This window comes from Calonectris borealis, chromosome 8, assembly GCF_964195595.1.
Source record: "Calonectris borealis chromosome 8, bCalBor7.hap1.2, whole genome shotgun sequence".
Taxonomy (NCBI): domain Eukaryota; kingdom Metazoa; phylum Chordata; class Aves; order Procellariiformes; family Procellariidae; genus Calonectris; species Calonectris borealis.
The window spans coordinates 25,592,416-25,605,434 of record NC_134319.1 but is presented as its reverse complement, the minus strand read 5'-3'; the positions used below and the strand labels follow the sequence as shown (position 1 = coordinate 25,605,434).

At 38.3% G+C, this 13,019-nt stretch overlaps 1 protein-coding gene across 9 annotated transcripts in view; it reads left to right on the top strand.

Moving 5' to 3' along the window:
* The first annotated feature begins 1,682 nt into the window (after nt 1–1,682).
* PTPRC (protein tyrosine phosphatase receptor type C) overlaps nt 1,683–13,019 on the top strand; it is a 70,313-nt gene continuing 58,976 nt past the window's right edge. For all 9 annotated transcript variants that reach the window (XM_075156545.1, XM_075156544.1, XM_075156543.1 and 6 more), the window contains exons 1-2: nt 1,683–1,754; nt 1,840–1,957. In XM_075156545.1, coding sequence (XP_075012646.1) covers nt 1,891–1,957 — 67 coding nt within the window. In that variant the 5' untranslated portion in view covers nt 1,683–1,754; nt 1,840–1,890. The remainder of the gene's footprint in view (nt 1,755–1,839; nt 1,958–13,019) is intronic.

Genomic DNA, 13,019 nt, shown 5'->3' with positions numbered 1-13,019 from the left:
TGCTGATTGAAAGATCTCTCGAAAAGAGAGATTTTTCTTCTTAACACTTCACTGAGACTTACAATATATGGTTTGAGTCTCTGAATCCTCCATGAGTTTCATTTGTAACTTTGGTCAGTAATTTGGTCAGTAAACAGTTGATGGCTTATGGTTTCTCAACTGTTAAATGAGTGTAATAATATTATACCCGAATGGTATGATGGCTAGAGTGTGTGATGTTATCACTAAATAATATATATGATATGTTGCAATATTTAAGTGCTATGGAGGCTATGTAAATATCACATAGCCAGAAAAGGTCCACTGTGCAGGAGTTTGTCTTGGGGACACAGCTTGAAAAGTTGAGTGGAGGTTGTATAAAAATGCTAGGGAAGGGAAGGTAGAAATAGAGCCTGGTTCTTGTTGAGAGCCTTTATGTGGAATTCTCCACAGGATATCATGCACTCTATTCATCAGATGGCATACTTCAGCCCTTCTGTTATCCTGGTTTTGTCTCGGATAACAGGGACTAAGATGTCAGTGCTGCAGATGTATAGCCACAATGTATGGCTATAGTCCAAATTCAATTTGTGACTACTCCAGGATGAAGAAGTTATTGTATATCAAAATTGGAATCTCTGGAGTGTCAGAGTGATATCACTATGTCACTATGTTTTTCTGAACACATTTACAATATTATTACAGCCAGTTTGTGTAGACGCATACTGCTTAATGGAAGCTAAGATTTTGGCCTGTGTTATAAGACTTGACTCAAAGTTGGACATGTAGAAGCTGAGTTTAATCTTACGAGGAGTTTGATTCACTCAGTCATCTGTGAATTATTATGTGAATTTGTGCAACTTCTTCCTGTGTGATGCTTAGGAAGTCTCTGAAAGACTTATGATATAAAGAATAAGCACAAATATATTCTCTTCCCTCCTTTATCTGTCTTGTGACAGGATTCTGCTGGTTCTTTTAAAACCTTCAGTAAGAGAAGCAATCACAACATTTATTCCCTTTGTAATCTACTGTCTAACGGGCATTTGTTATCAAATTGTTGAGTACAATCTCATGTGCATGCATGGGAAAGAGAAAATGTCTTTGGTGAACCTTGCATCAACCCCAGGAAAGGGACCACAATCCTCTGGCATTATTATGGTAAAGAATTGCATTGAGCTATCTAATTAGGCACTGAACATTACAGAAAACAGAATTAGACTGCCTCTATCCATTTGTTGTGTATTGCTGTCATACCTAGAATTGCATCCTTGTGGAAAGATTCAGAAATATATCCCATGTTTAAAGAGTTTTCATTTAATCAGCAGTCACTTCACTTGAGGATGCATCTTCTCATGAAGACCTTGTTGCCAATATAAGGGTTTTGTTGATGGATGGTTTGGGTTTCTCTTTCTCTCAACACAAATCTCAAGAAGCATCCATAACATAGAAGGGACTCAGTGAATGTATGCAATAGAAAAGTGAATATGAAAAGAAAGAATGACTGTTTGTTAAATCCAGTCCTTTGAAAAGTTAAGTCTTGTTTAGCTCCTCAGTAGAAAGAAATGGCCCAAAATCATCTATTTCATTTGAATTAAGGAAGCTGAGCATTGCTGCAGCAACTTAAGAAAAACCCTCTTGACTTCCTGGAAACTGAAAGAGGTTTTTTTGAAGAAGTAATTGTCTCTGACATCACTAAACTGCATAGCGAGTTTGTGAGTGGTTAGTTTGGGGCAACAGAGGAAGCAACTCCTTCACAGATAAGCAGGCAGTACAATGTATGTGCCTAGTTATTCTCCTTTTTGGTTCAAATTTTGCTGAGAAATTCTTTTGCAGACAGATAACACTTATTTTGCTTTCCAGAGAGAGACACATGCTGTTTCATAAGGATACGCCTGATTTCCAGAAATAACCATGTTTTTGTGGCTTAAACTCTTAGCATTTGGCGTTGCATTTCTGAGACAGGATGCTTTTGTCAAAGGTAGGTAGCAATTGATATTTCTTTCTCTCATTTTGATCCCTTAATGTCCTCTGTAGAAGTAAAACAAATGAAAAGTTTTGCAAAGTGGAGAAATAGCATCTTTGTTCAGAAACTAGAATACAATTGTATGCAGTGGTGTCAGAACCTAGATCAGGAAGATTGACGCATAATGTACAAGGCTAAAATGTCTTCTGCATGGTCATACGTGAGCGTTATACGAACCATTAAAAAAAAAAAAAGATTTGTAGTTGTATTTGAAAAAGAATACATTTAGATCTCTTATGTGAACGTGTTCAAGACAGTCTTTATGTTTGGTTTCATCTCACGATGCAGTACTTTGTTTTCTGTGTTTAAATCCTTCAAGAAAAAAATCTTCCCATCCATTTTAGCCACTCCCTGGTCTCGGAATCTGCTTACAGTTCCTCAAATTTTGATTTTTACTGCAGTGGGGTTAGTAACAAAATCTAAACATTGTAAGTTAATCTCTACAGTTGGGAAATTACTTATTTTATATTAATTTTATAAAATATAAATTATTTATTTATTTTATAAAAACTGCTTCTTAAAGAGTCTTCAAAATTTTTAATTGTCTGTTTACCCCACTGCGGGTGAATTTGTTGCTTGACTTTTTTAATTTTATAAGAGAAAGATAGAGCCCAAGAGGTTGATCTTGCAAAACATGCTAGATGTGACAGATAATGCAAGAGTAGCAAGAAAACCAATTAATTTTGAGGTAATACTTTATATTAAGACAAAAATGGATCTATGTTTAAGAAAATATTTTCTTGAAAAGAACATGCAGTATTCTACGTACCTTCCATCAGTTTAGCTAGTTAATGTAATTTGGAATAGTTGACGGCAGACACAAAAGCTTTTCTCTAAAGTAATGTTCACCCTAAAAAGTGGCTTGAAACATATATTCTGAAATGGCAGCAAGTTATATGCAGGGCTGAAACCGCTTTTCACATACATTGAATTTATGCATGCTTCTATCATCATGTCACTATAGTAACTCCAGGTTTATACTGATGTAAGCAAGAAAATGATCTGCCTTTAGTTGATAACCAGCTAAGAAGAGCATTTGAAGCCTTGAGCATTAGTTCTCTTGTCCTTCAAAGTCTCTGAAGAGAGGCAGCACTGAATAAATCTGGTTGGTAGCTGTTTGATATTATAAGAAAACAGGTGAATGCTGTACTGTAGAGGAAAAGAACAAAACCTCTTGCTTTCCTGTCCTTTTTTTTTTAATCTGCTGTCCTACGTTCCATTTTCTAAGTCTTTCTGAGACTTTCCACTGCTCCCTTTTCTCCAGAAAGGGCAGGTTACTGTCTGCTCTCTCAGCCATCTACACAGTCAGTCGATGTGTTAGCTAACAGAGAGGGCTGGAAGACAGAAAGAGGGGTAGCAGTATTTTATTTCAAGTAATAGTTATTTTCTCCGTCCACACACAGTAATCTAGCTCAAGCCAGTTCCTTTCTATATACTAAACAGAAGAGCCTCAAAGAAAAATGATGAGTTTTAACTCCTTTCTAGAACACTTAAACCAATTAACAGTCTCATGCTGTAGTATCAAGTACTCAACCTCACAGACCTTGTTTTAAACATGTAGTTTGGCACAGAGATTGATTCTCCTGTCAGGGTGACAGAACCATTATACTTCATCTTTGTTGTGTAGATTACTCTGCCTCATAGCTATGGGCAACTGGGCAGTCTTCTAGGGAGGAGTTTGTTAATAGAGAAGCAACATTTGGAAAATATGGTGTAGGCTTTGGTTTTATGGCAAGAACAATTTTCAGGCACTTGTTAGTAAGTGTTGGGTGGGCTTTGGGACTTGTTTTGTTATTACTATTACTCTCCAAGAGCCTATTGTACCTAACGATTTTGAAGACCTAGCAGGAGAAATTTTAAGGTTGTCTGACTTCCACCACAAGTGCAGGCATCCTGTAAAACATCTCTAATTTCCTGTAATAACCAAGCTGCTCTTAAGAGCATCGAACTACATTAAAACAGACAAACAAAAAGTTAGGAATATCTAGAGCCTGTACAAAGGCCTTTTCACTATGTAAATCCACCAAATAAAAGGCATGTATCCAGCTGGTTATCCTGGTAAGAAATAGATGAGTATTGGTATTTGTGGATGTACCCATACAAACCAATGTGATACCAATAAACACCAACCTTGGAGTTCAATCTGTCCTTGTAAACATTTGCACTGCTGAAACACCCCATTAAATCCATCAGTGTTTTGTGCATTATTTGTCAGTCTTTCATCTCTACCTGCATAGAATAGCTAGCTTTACTAAAATCTTTAGTTGCCAGATGTGTCCTTCTTAAAATCTTTAGTCTAAGATTGATAACATAACACCTTCTAATAGCTAGGCTGACTTCCCAATCAAAAAAGTTATGCTAACATACTTGATACAAGGCATCAATGCCTGTTTATGCAAAAAAAAAAAAACCAACCCACCCCCAAAAACCCAAACCAAACAAAAATAACCCCACAAAACACCAAAAAAAACCCAAAACAACCCAATTAAAAAAAAAAAAACAAAAAACAAACACCCCCCCTCCCCCCAAAAAAAAACCCCAAAACCCAAACAACAGAAAAAAAACTTTGCTTCCATTTAGAAAAAAAAAAAATAATGCTTCCAGGACAAGCACTTTTTCTTCCATTAGATCATTAATTCAGGTTCCTCCCCCACCCTCCACAAAAGTATTAGCAATTTGACAGCTTTCAAAAGCCCACACACACCTCTGAGCCACTTCCTTTATTTCAGGAAACTAAATAATTGCTTGGTAGTTTTGGGTGTGACTTTTTTATTTTCCAAGTTAAAAGTACCAAGCTTCGGCAGGCACATGAAATCTGGGGCCCATGCCCAACAACTGTGGAGGTTTCCACCTGAAGTGCTATGTTTTCTTCACACAGACATCAGCATCAGTATAGCTCATCCTATGGCTTTGACTTTCTGTGAAAAGCTTTTTCACAGATTGATCTATCCCTTTGGAAAGAGTCTGGCAGACCTAATTTTTAAGTAGCAGAACTTAGTAATACTGGCTCACTTTATGTGTAGCATAAAGGATAAGGGGAATTAATCTGGCAGGAGGATAGGTAATAAGGTAGAAGAAATGAAGTGAAGGCTTTAGAGCACCACCTCTGATGTTTTCCTCTTATGGATGCCCCACTGCAGGTTCTGTTTAGGAATATAGCATATTCTTTTTTTTTTTTTGTAGTGGTGCACGTAAGGCTTTCTGAAATACATACCCCAGAGTCCTGCACTCAGGGATCTCTTAATCATTTGAAACAAATTGCCTGCTTTTCACATCTTGCACAGTTCCAATACTTTATTCAAAATCAACTGAGATAGAGATGGGTATGCACAGGGGTGCAGGCAGTCCTGCTCACTTCCTGGGCTGGCCAGACACAAGCCAGTTCTAAACTGGAAGCCGTTCAGTTTCATCATGGTGTTGTACCTAAACCACCAGCAGGACACATGTTAATAGGAACACAGAAGCACACTAGCATAGCTACCTGGTTCCTGGACTAGAATTAGCTACTCATTTGGACCAAACATGTAATTTTCTTTATCCATTCATCTAGACCTGCACAAACATAACGAGCAGATGGCTGGTATATTGATTATAACTGCAGACAGGGCAAGAGGCATTGGTTCTGCACTAATGGGTCTTTCTTACTTAGTATGGGAAAGACATTTGCTAGTCATTCTGTATTCACTCACATCAGTATATTGACATACTGAGAATGTTTTACCAGTGTAGATCTAAAGCCACAAAACTGCCATGCAGAGACCAGTTCTAAAGAAAATCCAGCTCTTGGTGGCACGGTATGTTGGAACCACTTCCTTTAGTTTTGATTTGGTGAACTTATGTTTATATATTTAGGTTCTGAAGAAGAAATCAACAGTGAGTGGGTTAGAAACGTTGCATATATAATGAGATAAGGCAGAAGAAGTTGGGGGAGGAAACAGGGTGAAGTGACTTTTGAAAATGTTCCTAGTATCAGGAATCAAGTTCTGTTTTTCTGACTCCCGTGACCTATCTGCAGAACTGCCTGCCTCCTGGGAGCATGTGTATGCATTAAACAAGTAGACAGTCTCCACACTGGAATTGTGAATGCATTGTATATAGTGCATGAAAATTATCCTGTTTTCTTTTCCTGTGCAGCTGCATAGTGGTATATACTGTACCATGCTGGGAGCAAGGAAAGGAGAACAGCAGGCCTTGAAAATGTTCTGTCCTCTGTTTACATTCTTGATCTAGTTTTAAGAGTTAATATTCATAAGCATACATCTGGCCCACCAGGAAGGCAGAGCAAATTAACTCTCTGTTGTCATGGCTTGACATCTCTTCGTACTCATTCAACTACCTCATTTAGAGTTAGCTTGAGTGTCTCTGCATTACCCTGTGTTTTGCAGCACAGACTTGCCCTGAGTCTTGCCACTGTCATTCCCCTTCGTTTGGCTGTTCCTTCTGTGCTGCCAACCCTGGGAGTGAGGACCACAGGGGAGTGCAGCGCGGGGGTGGCTGCAGAGATGGCACCCGAGACAGCAGAGGAACAAGAGGCACTGCAGGAAAGTGTCATGTGCTGGGCAAGGCTTGCTAGCATGAATTCAGCTCTTTGTGGCTGAGTGAACTCCTTTCAAACCCTAGCAAGAACATGTGCGTTACAGGAATGTAACAGCTTAGATAGAGCTGGACTGGATGTCTGTGCCCTGCTCGGGACAGACGTGCCCTTTGAGCTGGCTGCTGGGGCTGTGACTGCCAGCCCTGTCTCGGAGACAGTGATTGTTCCTGAGCTCTGCTGCTTTTTGCATCGTGCGGAGGTGTCCGTTGTTCACATTTATTCATCTTTAATCATATGTAACTAGAAATTAAGCAGTCATTTCTTTCAGGCAAACTTATGAGGTACAGAACATGCAAAACATTTTTTGGGGAATAGTTTACTCTCTTCAAAGCTCAGTTTAGGCCCTGAAGCGCTTCTGTGCAAAAAATGGTAAAAAGTTTTAAAGTGGCAAAACTCTGACTTCCTCCTGTAAACATCAAGATTAAAATTACAGATACGGTTGCGAAAACTGTTCTTTTCCCTGCAACTTTACTGTCTCTCAGACTGTTGTACTGTGTGTCCTGATGTATTTCCAGGCTATCCATGCAGTTGCAAACAGATCTTGTTCACTGGTGTCTCAGTAACTGTTACAGTTTTTTATCTATCTCCAGGTTTCTTTCCCTTTCAAGTAAAGCAGTTTGGGGCCTTCAGTGCCAGGATTTTAAAAACTAGCTGTGAGCAATTCAGTGAGAGCTTACATTATCCATAGTGTTGTATAGCTAACAGAATCCACTTCTTTTCTTTTATACCACTACTTTGCAGTACTGTTCTTCCAGTTATTCCCTCTGTCTCAGTGCCTCCTCGGCTAGCCTGCTTGCTTAGGTTTCTATTCTCTAGTTTCAAAGTCTTCTCTTACAATCTGTTCTTCATTCATAATCCCACTGTCCTGCACTGAGCTCTAGAGGTATCCTGAGGTATCATATCTAGAGGTATCATATCATGTTGTGCATGAATGACTTTTTTTGTTGTTGCAAAAATGTCGACTCCATGGAGCAATATTTTTAATTGCCTTTTGAAATACATTCTTCTCCTGATGAAAAGAGAAATAATCAAACTAGCTGTCTAACAGAAAAACGAAGCCATACAATGAAGCTTTCTGTACAGCATATAAGGAAATAGCAGGTCGTTAAATAAAGCATATACATCCCATATGAGCTGAAAGATTTTACACTCAGGGAAATGTAGTACAATACAGAGTCTCAGCTGAGATGGTACAAAAATACATGGTTAGTGAAGCCTTGCCAAATAATCATATACATTGCAGAAACTGTGAATGCAATATTTAAGATAGTATTAGTCCCTGAACTGTTTCTGGATGCTTGTGAGTTAAGACATATGTAGGTGGAAAAAAGGGTAAAATAAATGGCAGAGATTAGTCAAGCTTCGAGAATAAGGTCTAAGAGACAGAAGTCAGCTGCACTCTAGGCTGTCTCAGAAACTCATAGTGTGAAGTGTTAAGTCGTTTTCATTTCTCCAGATCTCAGTTTCATCGTCTGTTAAGTTGAAGGTAGTAACGCTTACCTTATTACAAAATGTAGAGTCATAATTCCTTAAATATTCTGAGGGATGCTTGTCTCTTGCAACCTATAAACCACCACAAATTAATCTGGAGAAACTGGTTGTGCATTAGAGTATTTTGAATAGTGTATCTGAGCAAAGAAAACAAAAAGTACCAAACAAATGACTTGTGCGTAAATTTCTACCTTGTTCTCAGTCCTAAAGCACAGGTGTTTTCAATAGGGAGCCGATACTTTTGTGCTGAGTAAGAGCAACCCATGCTGTGCTTACCTTCAGCAAATCTGAAATCTAAAACATGATCACATCAACAGTAGTCTCCATTTTAACCAATGTTGGGTGAAATAACTGAATTTGGTTAATGAGTCTTTGTGAGACACAAGAACAGGACTGCCAGCTTTTTACTTCCCGTGTCTGCGGATGAGATGAGAAGTTGTGCTAAACGGACCATAGCTGCAAAAAGGCCTTATGTTACAAAGCATCCTCCACACTTAGTGGTAAAAACAATAGTGAGCCTGTCTAGTAAATTAGGTGTTTTAGGAGTCTCAGTGGTAGCATTTATAAATGTAAACCAACCGTTCCAGAGAAATGCAGGCCAAGCTGACTCTGTCAGCATATGATTTAAAATCATATGCTTGCATAATTGAGGGAAAGATGACCAATGTTGCTACTGCAGCAATTTAGTTAATCTTCTTGAGATAGACCTCAGATGTCTAAAATGAATGCAGAATCATGTGCATATACACCTTAGAGAAATCTTTTGGTTTTAATGAGTTTTGGATAGAGTATCTGGAGGATTTCTTTACTCATATTGCTCTTTCTTGGAAGAATTTAAATGATAATGAAACATATATTTTTAAAATTATGTGTAATTTTTTTTACTTGGTCCCTGATGGCAGTGAGAGATTGTTGCCCTAGGTCTCTTGTAAGCAATATACAAGTTCCCTCATCCCCAAATAATGTGTGTGAATGTGCATGCCTGTGCCATGTATCTGTGTGTGTGAGTGGAAGTATAACATTTAACTTGAGACTGCCCAATAAGTACACAAAAACACTTGCCTTTTTTGCAGTTTTATTAATGCTTCTATCTCAGCTGTGCTGCCTGAACAGAACTGAAAGACTTTTCTACATCCTCCACACACCTGCAGTCTAGTGTGTTAGTCTGAAGTATGAAATGTTTGGGGTTTGAGGGAAAGATGTGAAACAACAGTAAGAAATATGTGTTAGTATAACTTAGTAGCATTTCTGATTTTGCTGTCCTAGTCTGCTAATCAAATGACTTAGAAATTAATGTTTCTGAGAGCCGCCCAATACACTCACTCTCACTCTTAGAAAACATTAGGAATAATAACAGCTTAACCCAGTGTCAACTTACATACTTACAGTTCAGAAGGTTTACAGTGGAATGGTGCTGAGTACGAGGGAGGCAGTTCAAGGAAATTAATGTGAGATCTGTGAAGAGTTATTTATCCTTGATATTCAAGGTTTTGTAATACGTAGAGGTTTTGTAATACTCGGAGGTGAAACTTTCATAAAATCCAGTAATGTTTGGCCTCCTGAATTTAGCACTTCATACTTTTCTGAAGATTGGCCAGTTTGGCCATGAGGATTTAGAACTGATAAAATAGATGTTTTAATATGTAGTAAGATAGTATTTATAGAGGCATACCGTTATGGAAATCTCGCCTGCAGATGCCTTTTGAATCAACACAGGATGTATTAAGTTCATTAGAAATCATAGAAGAGTTCAGGAGAAAAATTCCCACAAAAATTACAAGATTTGAGAATCAGATTATTTTGAAAGCTAATAAAAAAGTGACAGCTGCATTTCTCTTCCTGCTGTGATTAATGCTAGGCTTAAGGGCCTGCTGAGATGCAGTTTTGCACCACCCTGAATAAACAGACAAGTGTTTAGCACAGTAGCTGGTTTAAGTTATTGTGTTAATGTTGGGAAGAGAGCTATTTACAACGTGGAAGTGATTCTGCTCCAGACATGTCAACAAGTGTGTCGTCATTGTCATGCCTTAAATGGCAAGGGAAGGATTGCTTGCAAACCACAGCTTCTAAAAAACACTCTTCACTGAGCAATGAAGACATTTTAATAACACTGAGCATGTCAGATATGCCATTTTTGGCTGCTCTCTCTGCAGTTGATGCTCTCTGTTTCTCTTCGCAACAGAAGCGCTGCTTACCTAAGTCTCACTTCAGTGGTGACAGCAGTGGAAAGTCTGAAAAGGCTTTCAAGTGTCTTACAGGATTTATTTTATCTTTGTGGGGTTTTTACTGTATTTTATTGAATTTTCTTTGGCTTTATATTAGAACAGGAAAGTAAAGTCCACTTTTTTTTTAAAAAATCTACTGGGGGGTCTTCAAACTTAAAGTTCTGCTTTCCTGTTAGCTGTGCTGAGAAAGCTGTTTGGAGGAGAGTTTTGACTGTAAGCTCCAAAACACCTGAGAACTGTTTTTTCATAGAAGAACATGATCAGATTTTCAGAAGACTTCCATGTGTTGGTCACTGAGATGATGTGAAAAATTGGAGTGTGCAGCTGCAAGTTAATTTTTTCTGAGACTTTTTCTGAAGTGGTGAATACTGAACACTTGGAAAGTCAGGAAGGAGCTGCTCCTGTGTGTGTGTGACTGACTGACCCGTGTGTACGGTAGGGCTAATGGCCACAGTCATGATCAAGCATTCTTGTTGGGCCAGGTGCTGTACAAATGCAGGATGAAATATGATCTTGTCCTCAAAGGGTTTATGATCCGATTCTGGACAGCATGGGTACTTAAAAAGGAATGGTATAGAGGCAAGAAGAATGACAAATAAAGGAAAAAGTAATAGTAGCATATGTGCCCAGCCAAAGAGCTTGTATAATCCCCTGTGTTTCCTTTTCTGAGAAGGGGACATACAACATCTTATTCAAAGCAGCATACAACTGAATAAATTATTCCCTGGATCCAAAATAAACTTTCCTACATAAGTCCATGTATTGCAGGTCTTGCATTGTGCTCTTATAACTTCTTTACATGACAACAACTGATGCACATATTCCTGGAAGATAACTCTTAATGATAGAAGTGCTGCAGGTAAAAACTTACGGTGCTCCAAAGCTCCTCTCTTGCTATATAGAAACAATAAAAAATCAGGTCACATACAAAGGCACTATATTTATTTGCAATTATTATTTTCTCCAGCTGTTTAATCCTTTCATTAACGTATTGCATTCTCTCACCAATGAGTGAAATACGGTAAACAAACAACAGAATGTGTAGATGATGTGTTACAAACACAGACACACATTCACTCTCTTGTATGGGAGAGCATATAATCTCACCCCTCTCATTCTCAATTGTTGTAGCAGATACTCTGTCTGCAGGATATCAGCTAACGTGAACAGTATCTGTATATAAAAGAGAGGGACCATATTCTGTTCAGTTCACAAAATTTTTATGTTCCATTCAGCATTCTCATATCTAAGTGCTCATAAATAGTAATAACAATAATAAATTAATTTTGACCTGTAATTGACCTAACAGATTTATTTAGACTGAAAAAAAAAAATCACACCATAACTCTTATCTCTTGAAAAAAGCACGGAGAAAGAAACACAGAACATATCTTCAGAGTTGCAGATGATGACATCATGTTTCCTGAATATCAGATGGTGAACTCTGTAGACACAAGCTCTGGGAATTGCCTGCAATTAATTCAGGTGTGACCTGGATCCATATTACATTATAGAATATTTTTTGAAATGTTTATTGAACTCTACAGAGGGGTTTTTTTGTGTGGAATTTGTTGTGATTCATTTGCTGAGTTGGAGTTCAGGGTCATAAGGACTTTTGGGTTCTAGATTGCTGCAAGTTTGAGTGAAAAGATTTTGTTGTGAAAAGCTAAGGGTTTGGAACGGCTGTGTTTGCTGTTACAGTAGTTGATCATAAGATACAGCTGTGAGTGGAGTCTTGAATGAAGCTGATGTATTGTGTAATAACTGTTTAATAATATTGTCTTTCTCTAAAATCTGAGCTCTGTCTGTTATGTTAGCTTGTCCTTGTGGCAATGAGCAACCATAGGTAGCAGGAAACAGGTAAGCAACCCTACATCCTTTTTAAAAAAATACCTTAAAATCTTTATGGTAGTATTTGAAAAGCACTGCAACGATTGATAGAGTGATAAATCTTCTAATTTATGGCTGATGTCAGATCTTTACAGTGTTAGAGGATGCAATGGGCGTCTTTTTAGTGAAATTTTCTGTAGTTATAAGAATTAACATTCAGAAAGAAGTTCTGATTAGATATGAAGCCAAATGAGGGGACATCAATGTTGTGGGACAGGGAGTTGGAATGTGATGGTACAGCTATTGCCACCCCAAAGAATCAGAGGAAGGATGATGAAACTGGCTTAAGAGAAGAGATTGGATGCTAGGACTGAGATGGCAGTGGGGAACGGAGCAGCTGAAAGGAGGAGAGAGAAATACATGAAAAACTGATAGAAAGCCTCTGCGTCATACTATGAGGCCTGAGTTAGCAGCTGAAGTCTGAGTTCCACCACTCCTGTGCTGTCAGCAAATATCTGCAAAACTCATTGATGAAAGTCTTATAGCACTGTCCTACACAGAAGATGAAAATGTCCTAATACTATCAGTACTCCCTTAACCCCAAGGGGTGGATCTGAGCAAGGAGATATACACATCCCAGTTCTGCTGATAAAGCCTGGGAAGAGCAGCATTGTGCCCTTTCCTAGAGCTTCTGATTTTTTCTGAGGGTGGAGGAGGTTTTTCTAAGAAATCACATGTACAGAGTGACATGAAGGTTGCAAGGCTAAATACTCAGTTTTCAGGAAGTAGCCTTGTCTCTATATCTTATGGCATTTTTTACTGTCACATACCGTTTTTCCACTAGAGGATTCTCTTCTCTGTGTAGAGAATGAAAATA